At 47.6% G+C, this 13,200-nt stretch overlaps 1 protein-coding gene across 2 annotated transcripts in view; it reads left to right on the forward strand.

Annotated features, from left to right (window-relative positions):
* Positions 1-13,200, forward strand: part of PPP1R16B (protein phosphatase 1 regulatory subunit 16B) — a 64,066-nt gene that overhangs the window by 37,964 nt on the left and 12,902 nt on the right. For both annotated transcript variants that reach the window (XM_065645783.1, XM_065645784.1), the window contains exons 3-4: positions 9,407-9,477; positions 11,544-11,689. In XM_065645783.1, the coding sequence (XP_065501855.1) occupies positions 9,407-9,477; positions 11,544-11,689 (217 nt within the window). The remainder of the gene's footprint in view (positions 1-9,406; positions 9,478-11,543; positions 11,690-13,200) is intronic.

Genomic DNA, 13,200 nt, shown 5'->3' on the forward strand with positions numbered 1-13,200 from the left:
GGCTTTGTTGTTGCCAGGGGCTAGGAGAGCAGTCCCTGTGGCTCTCTAATCCCTTTGCTTATGTTGAAAACAAATTTTCGGCATGGAGAGTTGGGCTGCACAGGTGTTTCTTGGACATACTCCTGCTTGCTGTGTGGTGGTGCAAGGATGTCTGGTGCCTCCAGGCCAGGTCCCACCGTGGGGCAACATGCCACTCGACGTGGGGCTTTGTGCAGTTGCTGGGTGGCTGGTGGTAGCCCCCCGCTGCCTCTGCACCCCAAGTGCAGCGGTGATGCTCGACATCGGGGGTTGCTTTGGGATTGGAGGTGTTTGACCTGGAAAGCAAATTGAATGTGTGTTTTCCTTAATACCAAAAAAGGCGTTCTAGACAGTGTGACTGGCCTGTGTGTGATAGGTGCTGAAATGGCAACTGAAAGAGAAGTGGTTTGAAACTCTGAGGGAATAGTGGCATTTGATCAGCCTTGAAAACTTCTGAGACTTGGGCTTGTGAGAGAGGAGATAAAGAAGAGGTTGTCCATGCTGGGTTACTGGTGAAGATCAGGGATCATTGTCAAATGTAGGCTTGGTGACCAAACGTGCTTCATTCTCCATGTTGGTGAAGGCATCGTTCCTGATTTGTAATTAAATGAAGCGTGCTGCTGTTCCACAAGCCCTTGGGATGACCTCGCTCCCCACCTCTTGTGACAATCCCCCCTCTCCCAGCCCAGGTCCTGGAGGCGGTCAGCAAACAGGTCCCAGCTGAGCGGTGGAGACCTCCCGGAGGCAGCGGTGCCAGCCAAGAGCTGCTGCTGAGCCGCAGCTGCGGCTTCTCTTCTTAAAATACCCATGGATGCAGTTACCAAACTCTCCCAAATACAAGGTTCACCTCCGGGTCTGGTTGCCATCCAAGCTGTTAGCGCTTTGCTCAATTCCTCTCAGCTGAACAACCAAGAGGATGGATGAGAGGAGAGTTTTCTTGTGCTTAAAGGGCAGAGCTGGGACCTGGGACTCAAGGGCACTGTCACAGCTGTGCTGTGGCCTGTCACTGTGACCTTGGTAAAAAACCTGAGCCTCCAGAGTCTAGATCTAACTCAGGTGGAGATGTCATATCTGTGAAACGAAGCGAATACTGATTGCAAAATCCCAGGAGACAGCCTGGAGCTCGCTCTGCTAGCGGCAGTAGCACTTTTAGAGATCTCTGGATGAAAGCGTCTGAAATTCAAATAGCTGAAATCGCGTAAAATTCGCTACTGAATAATTACAGGTTGCAAAACCAGAAGGGCTGTTGAGGATCAGCTGGCGCTTCTCCGGTAAAGTTCAGGTTGCTGCAAAACTTGTGTGAAAGTTTTCCTTCTGTAGTGTTTGCTTTTAAAAAGGAAACCACAATCTCTTTTTATTTGACCAAAAAAAAAAAAAAAAGGTGAGGACTTTCTGCTTGTGTAGACATTTCCCTTCCAGCACTACGTGCTTCCAGTAAGAAACGGTGCAGTTTAGCAGGGGAGTGATGTTTTAGCCGGTTACACTTTAACTTCTGGCGTGCCCGCGGCGGCTCCCGTTGGGGTGTAATGGTGTGAGACACATCTGGGCTGGTGTGAGCTGGGGGCTGGAGCTGCTCCTGGCGCTGCAATGTCACGCCAGGCTGGTTTTTAGAGGGCTGCGCTGCAGAGCGTGTCCCGGCACACCTTGCTTCTGCCTTAGGCCGGCGGTTAGACCTTGGCTACGTGGCACCCTGTTTTGTCAATGCAGGGATCCAAGGGAGCAGACCTAAGGATGTAGTTTGGTCCTGTAGCTCTTAAAGATCTTCATCCCCAATGTACTCAGCATAAAGTAGAGGGCGACAAAGTTGGAGGGAAAAACAAGGCAACACAACAAACCCACCAAACCCAAAACGTGCTGATCGAGGTCAGAGTGGATGCTGCTGAGGGTGGAGAAGGTACCGAAACAACCAAAGCAGTTGGAGCTTCTCTAAAGACCAGGGCAAGGTTAGAGATGCACACCAGAGAGCAAGGGTCTCTGAAGTGGGGGAGAGCCAGGGCTGCCAGCGAGCTCCTGGATCAGCAGCCTGTCCCTGCGGAGAATGGTTTGGCCTCAATTCAGGGCAGCTTGAACAGCAGGGCTGTATTTCCCCACCCCTCCACCAAAACCTCTATTTGTTACTCTAAATAGAAAGTTTCCTGGTTTATAATTGAGACTCTTAAAAACATTCATGTGGTTCAGGTCAATGTACAGCTGCTTAGCTGAGGCCATAGGATGCCTGAAATACGAGCTGGGGCAGAGGCTGTTGACTCTGGAACCTGGTAACACTTTCAAATGGCCATATGAACTATTTCGTGCTGCATGGAGCATATTAGAGTATCCTCTTGCAAATGCTGGCAGGCTGGCTCTGCGTGGAGCTTGGCGGGGTTTTGCAGTTCTGCTCCTCAGGTCACCTGTTATGTTATTGTGTGGATGTAACCAGGAAGCTCTTCATGTACTCAGACAGCTGCAAAAGTTTACCTCCTGACACCATTGCCCCCTTTTATCTAAACACTTCTTAAGATGTAATTTCTATTGAAGCCAATTATTTTTTTTGCTGCATTTCCCTTTTGGTACCCTGAAAGATTTATTTTTTAACAAGCTTAGTACAAACATCACAGGCAATGGCTGCTGCATGTCTCAGTAGATGGGTTTTGGTCCGATACATCAAAAGTAGTTTCTGAACAGGTATATAAGTGGGATCCTCTGTGCTACTCAGGTAAAGGGCTTTGATGTTGTGTTGTCTGAATGGATTCGCATGTGTTGTCATGGCTTCCCAGAAGAGCTTTTTGTAGGAAGAAAGCTGGAAGTAGCTGGAGCAGTAGGAGAACAGGAGGTCCAGGTTGGGCATTTACTGATTCTGTAGGTGCCCTTTGTCTGACTCTGCCTGAAACATGAAGGGATGCGAGTTGTGTCGCTTGCCTGCTTGCACCACTAAACCCAACGTTTCGGGTGGGGATGCAGGTTCCTCTCAAGCTGCTGCTGGAGGACATGGCTGTCCCTTATGTCCCGCTTCCCGGCGGTGCTCCTTGCTCAGGCCACCAGCTCGCGTGGCTCTGACCGCAGGGGGGCAATTCCCTCTGTGCTTTATCGGTGCTTTCTGCACCATCGCACCCGAAGTGCCAGCATTGCTTCCGAGACACCCTTGGAACACTCAGCCTGGGTCTCCTTGATCCATAGCTTCCTAGGTCTGACCTGATTATTTTTTTTTGTTGTGGTACTCCTAAAATAGGCAGCAATCATAGAAAATAACTACTCCAAAATGTCTCTTAGCAAGAGAGGAGGCTCTCTGGCAGCCCAGGTGTCACTGTCACAATGATGTTGGGGAATCTGCTTTCCTGGCCCCCTGCCCACAGAAATCCTGCTGCAGGCAGCTGAGCCCAAAGGTTATATAAAACACTTATCCCCTTATCCCTTAGCCCATCATCTATTTAAAAAACATACCAAAATGATTTATTTATGCTTCCAATAACAGATGAGGAATGGGAAAACAACAAAATAATCTCCGACTTTAGTTTTCCTTTATGTATTTGATACCTCCTGTGTGAACCAATTATCACTGTTAGTCTGAGCAGGAGGAGAGGATGAGGATGTTTTTAAACATGACGCTACATCCATAGAAAGGCTTGTCAGATGGCAGCATACTCTGATTTTTATTTTCTCTATGGAAATGAGTTTGGCTTTGTTTCTGCTGCATCCTTTGAGCATGGCTAGTTGCAGATGGGTAAATTGCACACTGTTACTTATCCGAATAATCCCAGGTGGATGGCAGCCATTAAAGAAAGATGCTCTAGCATCACTAGCACTAAGTGGATTATCGGAGCCTGAAGTCCTGTAGAACAAGAACAATGTGGGATGCATTTGGGTTTGGGCACCTGGCTGTGGTGTATTCATCAAAGGCGCAGCTGTACGCGGTTGTCATCTTATTCTTCTTGGTGCTCTGGTACTGCAGTGATGGACAGGAGAAAAGCATAAAGCAAAAATCGATTGGAATAGACACAAAGTTGGGGAGAAAAAAAATGGACCCTGCACATTAAATAGATGTATGAGCTGTGGACAACCCTCAGCTGCTGTCAGAATAAAACCCGTATAGGAACTGGGCCCCAGCACACAAGCTTCTGAGCTCTGTGGGAAGAGCCTGCCATGCGATGGGGCTCGGGAAGGGCATCCCCTCTTGAGCAAGAAGCATCAAAATCAGAAAGAGATTTTCCTTGACAGAAGCAGCACCTGGGCTGAGTGTAGCTGCATGAAATGTCCCTGCCTGTGTGAATGTGGCCTGAAGCAGATGGGGCTCTGCTGGCCTCTTCCCAAACTTCCTAGATTTTGTGAGTATGTTAGAAGGAACCTGTGTGCCTAGCTATAAACTAGGTGGGAAGTGTCGTAACGGGCTTTGAACCTTCCCGAGACAGCTTGATGATCAACCATGACGGGATGTCTCAGTTGCTAGCTCAGCAAGCAAACTGGGCCATACTTATTTTTAGGTGTACTAAATGTTTGAAGTTGTCTGAGCATGGTTTGGGTTTGTTTTGTTGTTTTTTCTTTCTGTGGGTTTTTTGCCTTTCAAAAAACTGAAGGGAGCTGCAGAGTTTCTCAATGGACCAGGATGGGCTCTCAGTTGTACGTTGCGTAAGTTCATCCTGTTATTGCTCAGGGTTTAGATGTGCTTTTAAATGTGAGTATCATGGTATGCTGTGTTAGGAAGCTGGATGCTTGGCTGGCAGAGCGCTCACAGCTTCAATGCTGTTTTCCTGGCAAAGTTTCTCCTGTGTAATAAATATCCCTGCAGAACCATAGCAGGAAAAATGCAGCTTTGAAGTAGCTGAGCCCATCCATAGGGCTGTGCCTGGCAGGTGGGGAGTCAGTCTTTGCCAACACACCGATGTGGCACAGACACCTCCAGTATCTCACTACAAGTAATGCTGGGAAGAGTTTCTTCTGCTACACTGGGTTTTTGACTAGAGCTACGTTTGGGTGGAAGCAACTTCTGCCAATGCAGAAAAGTGTGCATCTTAATCCAAGTGAAACTTCCCTTCATTTTGTTCAGTGAAATCAGGTGTAAATGTACAAGAATTATTCTACTGCAATATTATTCAATGCAACAGTAGCTTTTAAAGGTGGCCCAAGAACCAGTAAGTGAATCAGAAGAGTTTAAATATTTTCAAAAAGAAATCGTTGAGTGCAAAGGATCAATATAAACCTGGATATTTAAAAACTAGTGGCCTGTGTGTGTATGTAAATTCAGAGCACACAGGTAAGGCTGCTTTCCAGTATGGACAGTTTGCCACTATGTATTTTTGGGAGGAACCAGGACCTCCTGTCAGGAAGGTGTTTGGGGTTTTCCACCTCCTCACCTGGTATCCATATCAGTTGGCTTATTCTCCGATGAGTTATTAATACTTAAGGTATGCAAAAGCTGGGTATAAATGGGAGTGTATTCGTATCCAGAATTTTATGGCATAGCTGATTGACTTAGGGGGAACTGCACTGACAAAAGCAGGTTTTCCTCTGTGGAAAAGTCTTTCTCTGGTTTAGGAACTTTTCAGGAAAAGCTGTTTCTGGTGCAAACTCAGTGGGGAGTAACATCGATGAAAAACGATCATGCTGGAATATCTCTTCAGGTGAGAGAGCTCATTACCCCGCATTGAATTTTCCTCAGGGCCTTTGTAGTAGCTTCTGTGTCTTGCCCCTGATTTATGGGTTTTGGGGAGAAAAAGCGAGGCTTGGATGGGCTTGGGAGGAGAGGGAGCTCCTGAGAAGGGGCTTTGTGGTGTTCAGGGAGGAGAATCTGTCTGAGGCTGCCCCAGGACTTGTGATGGAGGGTGACTTAAAACCTAGGATGTATTTTCACAGCTGTTGTGGGAGCTTTTTCTGTTTAACACAGCACAGATGTGGATGATAAAATATAAATTGAAGATTAATATACACCATCTTGGCATGTGAGAGGTTCAATTATAGGCAGAGCAGGCAGAATAATGGGAAATACATTTGAGTGATTGTTCAGTTAATATAATTTGCAATGAATTATTCACAACGGTTTGTTCACCCGGCTCTTATTGTAATCATTTTCATTCCTTCATTTGCTATGCGTTTGAAACAGATTCCCACAACTTGTGCTTGGCATGTCATGAAGTATATCCACGCACCCAGCCCCTTCTCCCCACCTTCCCCGCCTACACGCCAAGAAGGACAGGTTTTAAAGAGCTCAGCACTTTAGGCACTGAGCTCTCCATAAGAAGTTAATCGTAAGTGTTAAAGTGGAGGCTGCTGCTTGCTGAATACACCGATGTGATCCATAAAAACTTATTCTGTTGAACTCGGAGTGACCTTGGCTCGCAGAGGGCTCACGGAGGACCCATCCCCATGCTATACCTTGTGTTTATGGGGGAACCTTTATTTCATGAGTGATGTGCTGAGGCTTTAGCTGACAGAAGGCGATCAGCTGGTGTTGAGTGATTAATCTGTGTCCTTGCGAGCTGAAGCGTATACTTCCTACCTGTGCGGCATCATTCGTGTCTGGAGGTGGCGGGTGAAGGTTTTAGGCACCAGCAGACTTGGAGAGAAGCCCTTTTCTTGCTCAGGTCCCTGTCCCTTGTGTTGCACATTGAGCAGTGGAGTTGGGTCGGTGGCAGTGCCACAGCACCAGAGCTGAGCGTTCGACTTCCAGCACTGTAAAGCATTGCATTTGTGCGACCCCTAGTCATGTTCCACTGGAAAACCCACAAATGCACATTTCTTCTGAAGTTCATCAGAAAGGAGGACTTGTTCTTCCCATGGGGCAGGTGTCCGGATCATCTCTCCACATCTGTCTGCAGGGAGCAGGGCGTGATGAAGCTGCTCTTTGCCACCCCGTGCCCGGTGTTGGGTGGGAATCAGGGCTGCATTCTGCTACGAGCTTGGTGAGATGCTGGGTAAATCCCCTCACCTGTAAAAGGGGGCATATGAAATAGGAAATCAGAGTTGTTGGAGACTTGTGCCTAGCTGTTGGGGTTTGTCGTCTGGAGCATGAGGAATACCGAAGGCAACATCCCTCTGACTTTGGGGACAAGAGCCAGGACTTGTTGCTGCCCTGTGCTCCCCTGCTGAACCCAGAGGTGCCAACTCCAGCTTAGGACTGATTGGAAAGGAGGTTCATTTCTTCTTCAAGCCGTGTTTGCCTGGACTTATTGGTACCACATCCATGCTTAGCTTCATTACCTGACTTTTCTGTGCTCTTTTCTGATGTCTTGTGGTTGTCAGTCTTCAGTGTGTTGGGAGACACTGGGAAATGTTTTGAGGGCTGTGGGTGAGCCGGTCTCAAGGGCAGATGGGAGCTAAGGGAGGTGCCCTGCGAACATGGGAGATGCTGCGGGGGTTGGTGGAGAAGTCAAAGCTGCTTTAGAGCAAGATAAATCCTCCTCTGAATCTTAACCCTTCAAGGACTCTTACAAGCTCTGTCAAGGCACAGTCACAGAGCCTTCAACACAAAATGCCACGCTGCGTAACAAGCCGGTATTTATGCTACTGTTCTTCCCATGGAGGGACAGCACTCGTAAGGTTTATCTGCCAACATCTACTTGTCTGAATCTCCAGAATCAGGCAAAACATGATTATGGACCTGCATGTCATTTGTACACGATGGCTCCTTAATGACTGAGATTGAATTAAAACCCTAATGGCAGAGCATCCAAAGCAAATAAGAGACAACCAGCTCCACTGGCGAATGACTCGCCTATCGCTCAGCTTGGATTAGGAGAGCAGGGGCTTGGGGCTGGCCAGAAACAGTAGAAGCACGGTCATTAAATTGGATATACTGGCAGCGTGTGGGGCTTTTATTACTGTCAAGCATGCGAGTGTCGGGGATGTGAGCCGTGCGTAGGCGTGGGGCTTCCTGCACTGGGCTTAGAGCTGGAAAAAACTCAGATTCTTTGGACTTGCTGTGGTGGGGGATGAGTTTTGTTCTTTGTTGTATTCTGCTCTTTTGTATGAGTTTCATCGAGCAGGTGTCAATGCCTTGAAATTATTTCCAGCAAACGTAAATTCCAGTGTTCATTTTGAGTCAGGTGAAACGGTCCTGTGATATATAGTCTTTTATTTCACTTCTGTTTTGCCTGCCTTTTTGATGACGTCAGACCCCTGGCTTCCAAACAAAATTTCACTTTGATTCAATTTGTCTGTCTTGGAAGCGTGTTTTCCAGGCCTTTTAAACAAAGCTTCATAAATCAACATTGATGTCATTGTGGACAGTGTTTTCCATGTTCTGCTTTGGATGCCAGAAGTGCTGTGTCCCCAGGGGCAGCCGCGATGTGCTGGGCAAAGAGCTCCCTCTAACAGCGGGACAGCTCTCGATGGGTCCGAAGCCGCAGAGGAGGCTGCAGGTTCTTTGGGAGCAACCAGCCTTGCTGTCGTTTCAGTTGCCAGCTCTGAAGATGGTTATTGCCCCTTTTAGCTTTGTTAGCATTCCTTATTTTGCAGCTCTGGTTTTGCTTAATAGTTGCATCCTTGCCATCAAGTAAGATGGGACTTGAATATCTGTTGCTACTGTGGCCTCAGGGAGACGATTATGAACCTCAGGCTTGTGCCTGTGCTGTCAGTGACATCTGAGGTGAAAAAAGCATTAGGTAGTGAAAGCTCTGGAGAAAAAGCAGGGAATGAGCAAGTAAACAACAGAAGATGGGTATAGATCATCAAATTCTGTCAGCAGTGTTGAATTTGAAGAGTTCCTGGTGCTGCTGTTAATTTACTTCCCCTGCCAGCCTTTTTGCTATTACCCCGTGCAAGATCTGTACCTTAGAGCAAACTTGATGTTTTAGCTCGGGGCTGATGGCTTTTCATGTGTTTCAGAAATTTGCATTTTAATGGAATAAATCTTATCCTTTCTCTCCAAAGCAGCAATAAAAAAGTAAAGCCGCTGGGAAGCTTTCTTTAAATACCTAACAGCTCATGTGAAGAGTCCAAAGCAACCCTGGTGTATTTTAGATTGGGCAGACCCCTGAATGTATTGGGCGTCTCGTCCCAGATTGATAACTTCTTGAGGCAAGACCTCATCCCCCCACAGTGAGATCTCACTTATGATTTTAACTCGGGACTCAAAAATCACTGATTGCCTCTGAGCTCTCCTGGCTTGCATTGTGCAGATATTGCAAAGCACAAGATAAAACCGTAGATTGTTCCAGCACAACCGTATGAAAATGATTGGGGTAACAGCAAAGTCTTCCTCTGGAAGGAAGTTGGGAGAAAATTGTGTGCTGGTGCTCTCTGCTGGGTAAAACCAAGAAGGCTTTTTGCTCACCAGCACTGCGGTGGCTGTGGGTTCACGCCAGTGTGGAGCTCTTGGCTGCGGGTTGTCCTGCAGCTCAGCCCACGCTGGGACAGCCAAGAGCAAGAGATGGGTTGGGATTACTGATCTGACTCCTCCTGTCTCCTTCCCTTACAGTGTGTTACTTGCTGAAGAGCAACATCAGCCCAGACCTGTGCAATGAAGACGGTTTAACTGCACTGCATCAGGTGAGGCGTGGGAGGAGGTCACAGCTCCCTGCACCGTCACATCTTCCTGCTGCCTTCTGAGCAGACCTGCTGGGGAGACCAGAAAGAAACTTGTATTTCATTTTGTTGCTCAGTCAAAGCAGTGAAACTTCACCATGTTGTGCTGATGACCTTGTTTCTTGGGGAGCAAACAGAGATCAAACCCTTCTCTTGCTGTATCCCAAACTTTGTTCAGTGATAATAAGAGCTTGGGAACTGGGGCTGGGTTTCAGATGTGAACATTTCTCCCAGCCTTTAATCCTTGCAGGGCTGGGCTGTGAACTCTTAAAGCGGTTTAACTCAATTTTAGAGACTTTGGCAACCCATGAGTTTTGAAACTGGTTCAGATAAATGATGCACAGGGTGTTTGGAGAGCCTGCTGCCACTCTCTGCAGGCTCAGGGGCTTCCAGAAATCTGGATGAGATGGCAGCAGCTGATCACCAGTAAAATACAGACTTGTCATAGTGGTGTGTAAGTCTGTGTCCTTCCTCAGAGCCTCTGCACTGATGCCACGAGGGTTTTTGTGTTATTTTTTTTAAGGCCCCTGTCCCCATCCCTCCTTGTGAGTCCTGATTCGTGGTGGAAAAGCATCAGGAGAGTCATTCCCCCTGGGACTCGCTGTGCCTGGCAGCTGCCGCCTCCGCTGCTGCGAAACAGTGGCACGGTTGTCACACGCGCTGCGAGGGCGGAATGGGGACTCGTGGCTTTCTCTCCGTTAGTCCCTGCTCTAAATGCTCCCATTGACTTGGGATTTTGGACTCTTCTGCAAGTTGCTTGCTCTCTTCAAAGCTGGGTGGATGTTTGCTTAAAAATGCAAACTGGCCCCTGGAAGAATAAAAGATCCTCAGCACCTCTCCAAAGAGATGTAATTGTGCACACAGAGAGACAGCAGCCTGCGATGCTGGCAGCCTCATTGCGTTCACCACCAGCTGCTGAAGCCAGGGAGGATCCCACTTTGCCCACTGAAGGATATGTTATTGTAAAGGTGCATTTGGGAGTTGAGGTGGGAACTTTGCATCCACTAGAATTAATTGAATCCCTGAACAGAGAGAAGCTGCCACATCAACACTATTGCCCATTAGCAGCGGCTTCCAGTGGAGGATGCAGCTTATGCTTCTGTGGTAACTTGGCTGTGTGACGGGCGTGATTTTAACCTCACCTCCATATAGAAATTATAAACAGAGATACATAAAAGGTCCTTGTCACTCAGCTGCTAAAATGCTTGCTGTGGGGTGTGATTCAGCCCCATTACAAGCCCATATTGCAGTGCTGAGCTGCGAGTCTCCCATGTGGGTTTACAGTAATGTCTAGACCACAACCAGGCTTCTTGCACAAGAACTAACCTTATTTTAGTGTCTTTATCATATGCACGTTCATGTCAAGAAGTGAGCATGAGGTGGATCAAAGAGCAAGTTCCACCTTCCCCAATGGAAAGCGGTTGAGGCAATTTTTGCAGGCTACCTCTGGGACTGTGGTGTCAGTGCATCAAGGATGCTGATTATTTTTTTTTTCAGTAGATGAAAGGTGCCCTGTGAAGTACCTCATAATTCCGAGAACCAACTTGCATTTTTTCAGATAACTGTGGTAGGTAGCGTGAGCTGCTGAGAAGACTTGTACTCATCACATGCCAGCGTGTGGGATTTTCCCTAAGAAAAAGGAATGTCAGCTTGTCAGCTCATCCCTTGGTATGTGGTTAAACTGGTTGCATTGAATTTCTGCTATGTTCGCTCTTGAATATGGAAGACCCAGTGGGACAGAAGCTGTGTGCATATTTGCTATTGTTCCCTACTGGTTCTGCCCCCAAACCAGAAGACTCTGTAAATCACAGTGACCTTCAGCCTGCCCAGTGTAGGGGTTCTGCATGGTGCCTTTCTGACCTGCTGTGCTCCACCTGGTGTTTAACTCTGTCGGGGATGCTTGTTGCCAAACACTGCCATATAAAGCAGGTCTCCATATCCAGGTACCTTGGTATAACTGAGCAGGTATGAGCCCTCATCTTCCCAAAGTTTAAAAAAAGCCCAATCTGTCTGCATCTCTTCCTCACCAGTGCTGCATAGACAACTATGAAGAGATAGTCAAGCTTCTCCTCAACCATGGGGCCAATGTCAATGCCAAGGACAACGAACTGTGGACTCCGTTGCACGCAGCAGCTACATGTGGTCATATCAACCTGGTGAAGATCCTCATCCAGCAGTAGGTGGCTTTTTGTGTGTCCCTTTCTGCAGATCTGATTCTACCCACAGCTTCTGTGGATGGAAACCGGTACTGCTTAGCACCTTGTGAGAATGCAGTGGTGGTGATTATTCCCTGCTTTCAGGCTATTCATGAGAGTCCTTCCTGCGTGGGGCACAAGGGGGTGGAGGAGGAAGAGCAGAAAGGCTGAGGAGAGATGCGGTAAAACCATCGATGACTCAGTTTCATTAAGCTTCTGGAGACTGAGGCAGAATTTGCCACTTTTTGTCTGTATTCTGGTGTGTACATGTCTGTGTTTGTGCTTGTTGAACCACGCTCGCCAGATGTGTAGAAAGAGGAGCAGCCAGCACGATCCACCCTCAAGCTCTTAAATACGGCTTCAGGTCTTCCAGCCACTGCCAAAGAGACACTGATGTAGGAGGACAGGAGCATGTTTGTGTAGCTCAGATACTTGGGTGAGCTTTGTGACCTGTCTTACTGGCTCTTAATTAGGAACCAGTTAGCCTCTTGTACTGTTTGTTCCCCAGTGGTGTGACACTAGTGCTCGCGCTGGACCTTCCACTTGACTTTACCAAGGCCCTATATAAAGCTCAAGTCTTTCCTAGACTACCTGGCAAGCAGGAAGAAGCCAGATGTGTTTTGAGCTGTCCCATGTGCAGCATTTAATGAGCACCTGCTGTGAATCCTGTCTGGAGCAGGTAGTCCTGACTCTGGAGCCTTCTCCTCCATTTCCCGGAGCGATGGTGTAGAGGACATGGTGTCCTTTGGGAGCGTTAACGTGCTGCCTCGCACAGCAGCGCCTGCTGGTCCTCCCTCGGGATGGACACTCCTTCCTGTGACTGCCATCTGGGAGACCAGCATTGAAAATCTGGCCCTTCTTCTTTGGCTATATAATGAAGGATGTGGAGCAGAGGATGCAAACGATCGTCCCTTGGAGGACGTCCTCACTTGGGTGAGGAAGTTTTTGAATGGGGGGCATAAAAATGGAGCAAACAAATGTGGAACAATGTAGTGCATTCCTGACTCTTAATTGAAAATAAGGGAGTGTCATGGGGATTGGTGGCAAGGTGAGGAGCTGGAGCTTATGGTGCTGGTTGTCATAGACTGCCCTGTGGTAAGTAGTTGCCAGTAAATTTGGACTAGAGTGGCCTAATGTCATGACCCTATGCTCAGAAACAGTCTTCCGCTAGACTTTCAAGGAATAGGGCGATTTAATTTGCTGGCTACAATCAAAGTTGTCCTTTACAGGAGATGTCAAATATCAAATGACTAGTTAAATGCTGCCTTTGAAGGCAATGCTATTGATGATGGGACCTGGAACCCTTGTAGGCCATCAGAGGAAGCGGCACACAAAAGATGTCCAGTGCCTTGCTTTTTTATTTGCTGATTAAACTAATGCTGGTACTTTGCAGATGGGAGTTTCAATGTAGCTTGCCCTGCTCAGGCAGAGAGGAAAAAATAAGTAAAGAAACAGGAATCTAAATGCAGATGGATACTGTCTGCTGTCCTTC

This window comes from Caloenas nicobarica, chromosome 15 (assembly GCF_036013445.1).
Source record: "Caloenas nicobarica isolate bCalNic1 chromosome 15, bCalNic1.hap1, whole genome shotgun sequence".
Lineage (NCBI taxonomy): Eukaryota > Metazoa > Chordata > Aves > Columbiformes > Columbidae > Caloenas > Caloenas nicobarica.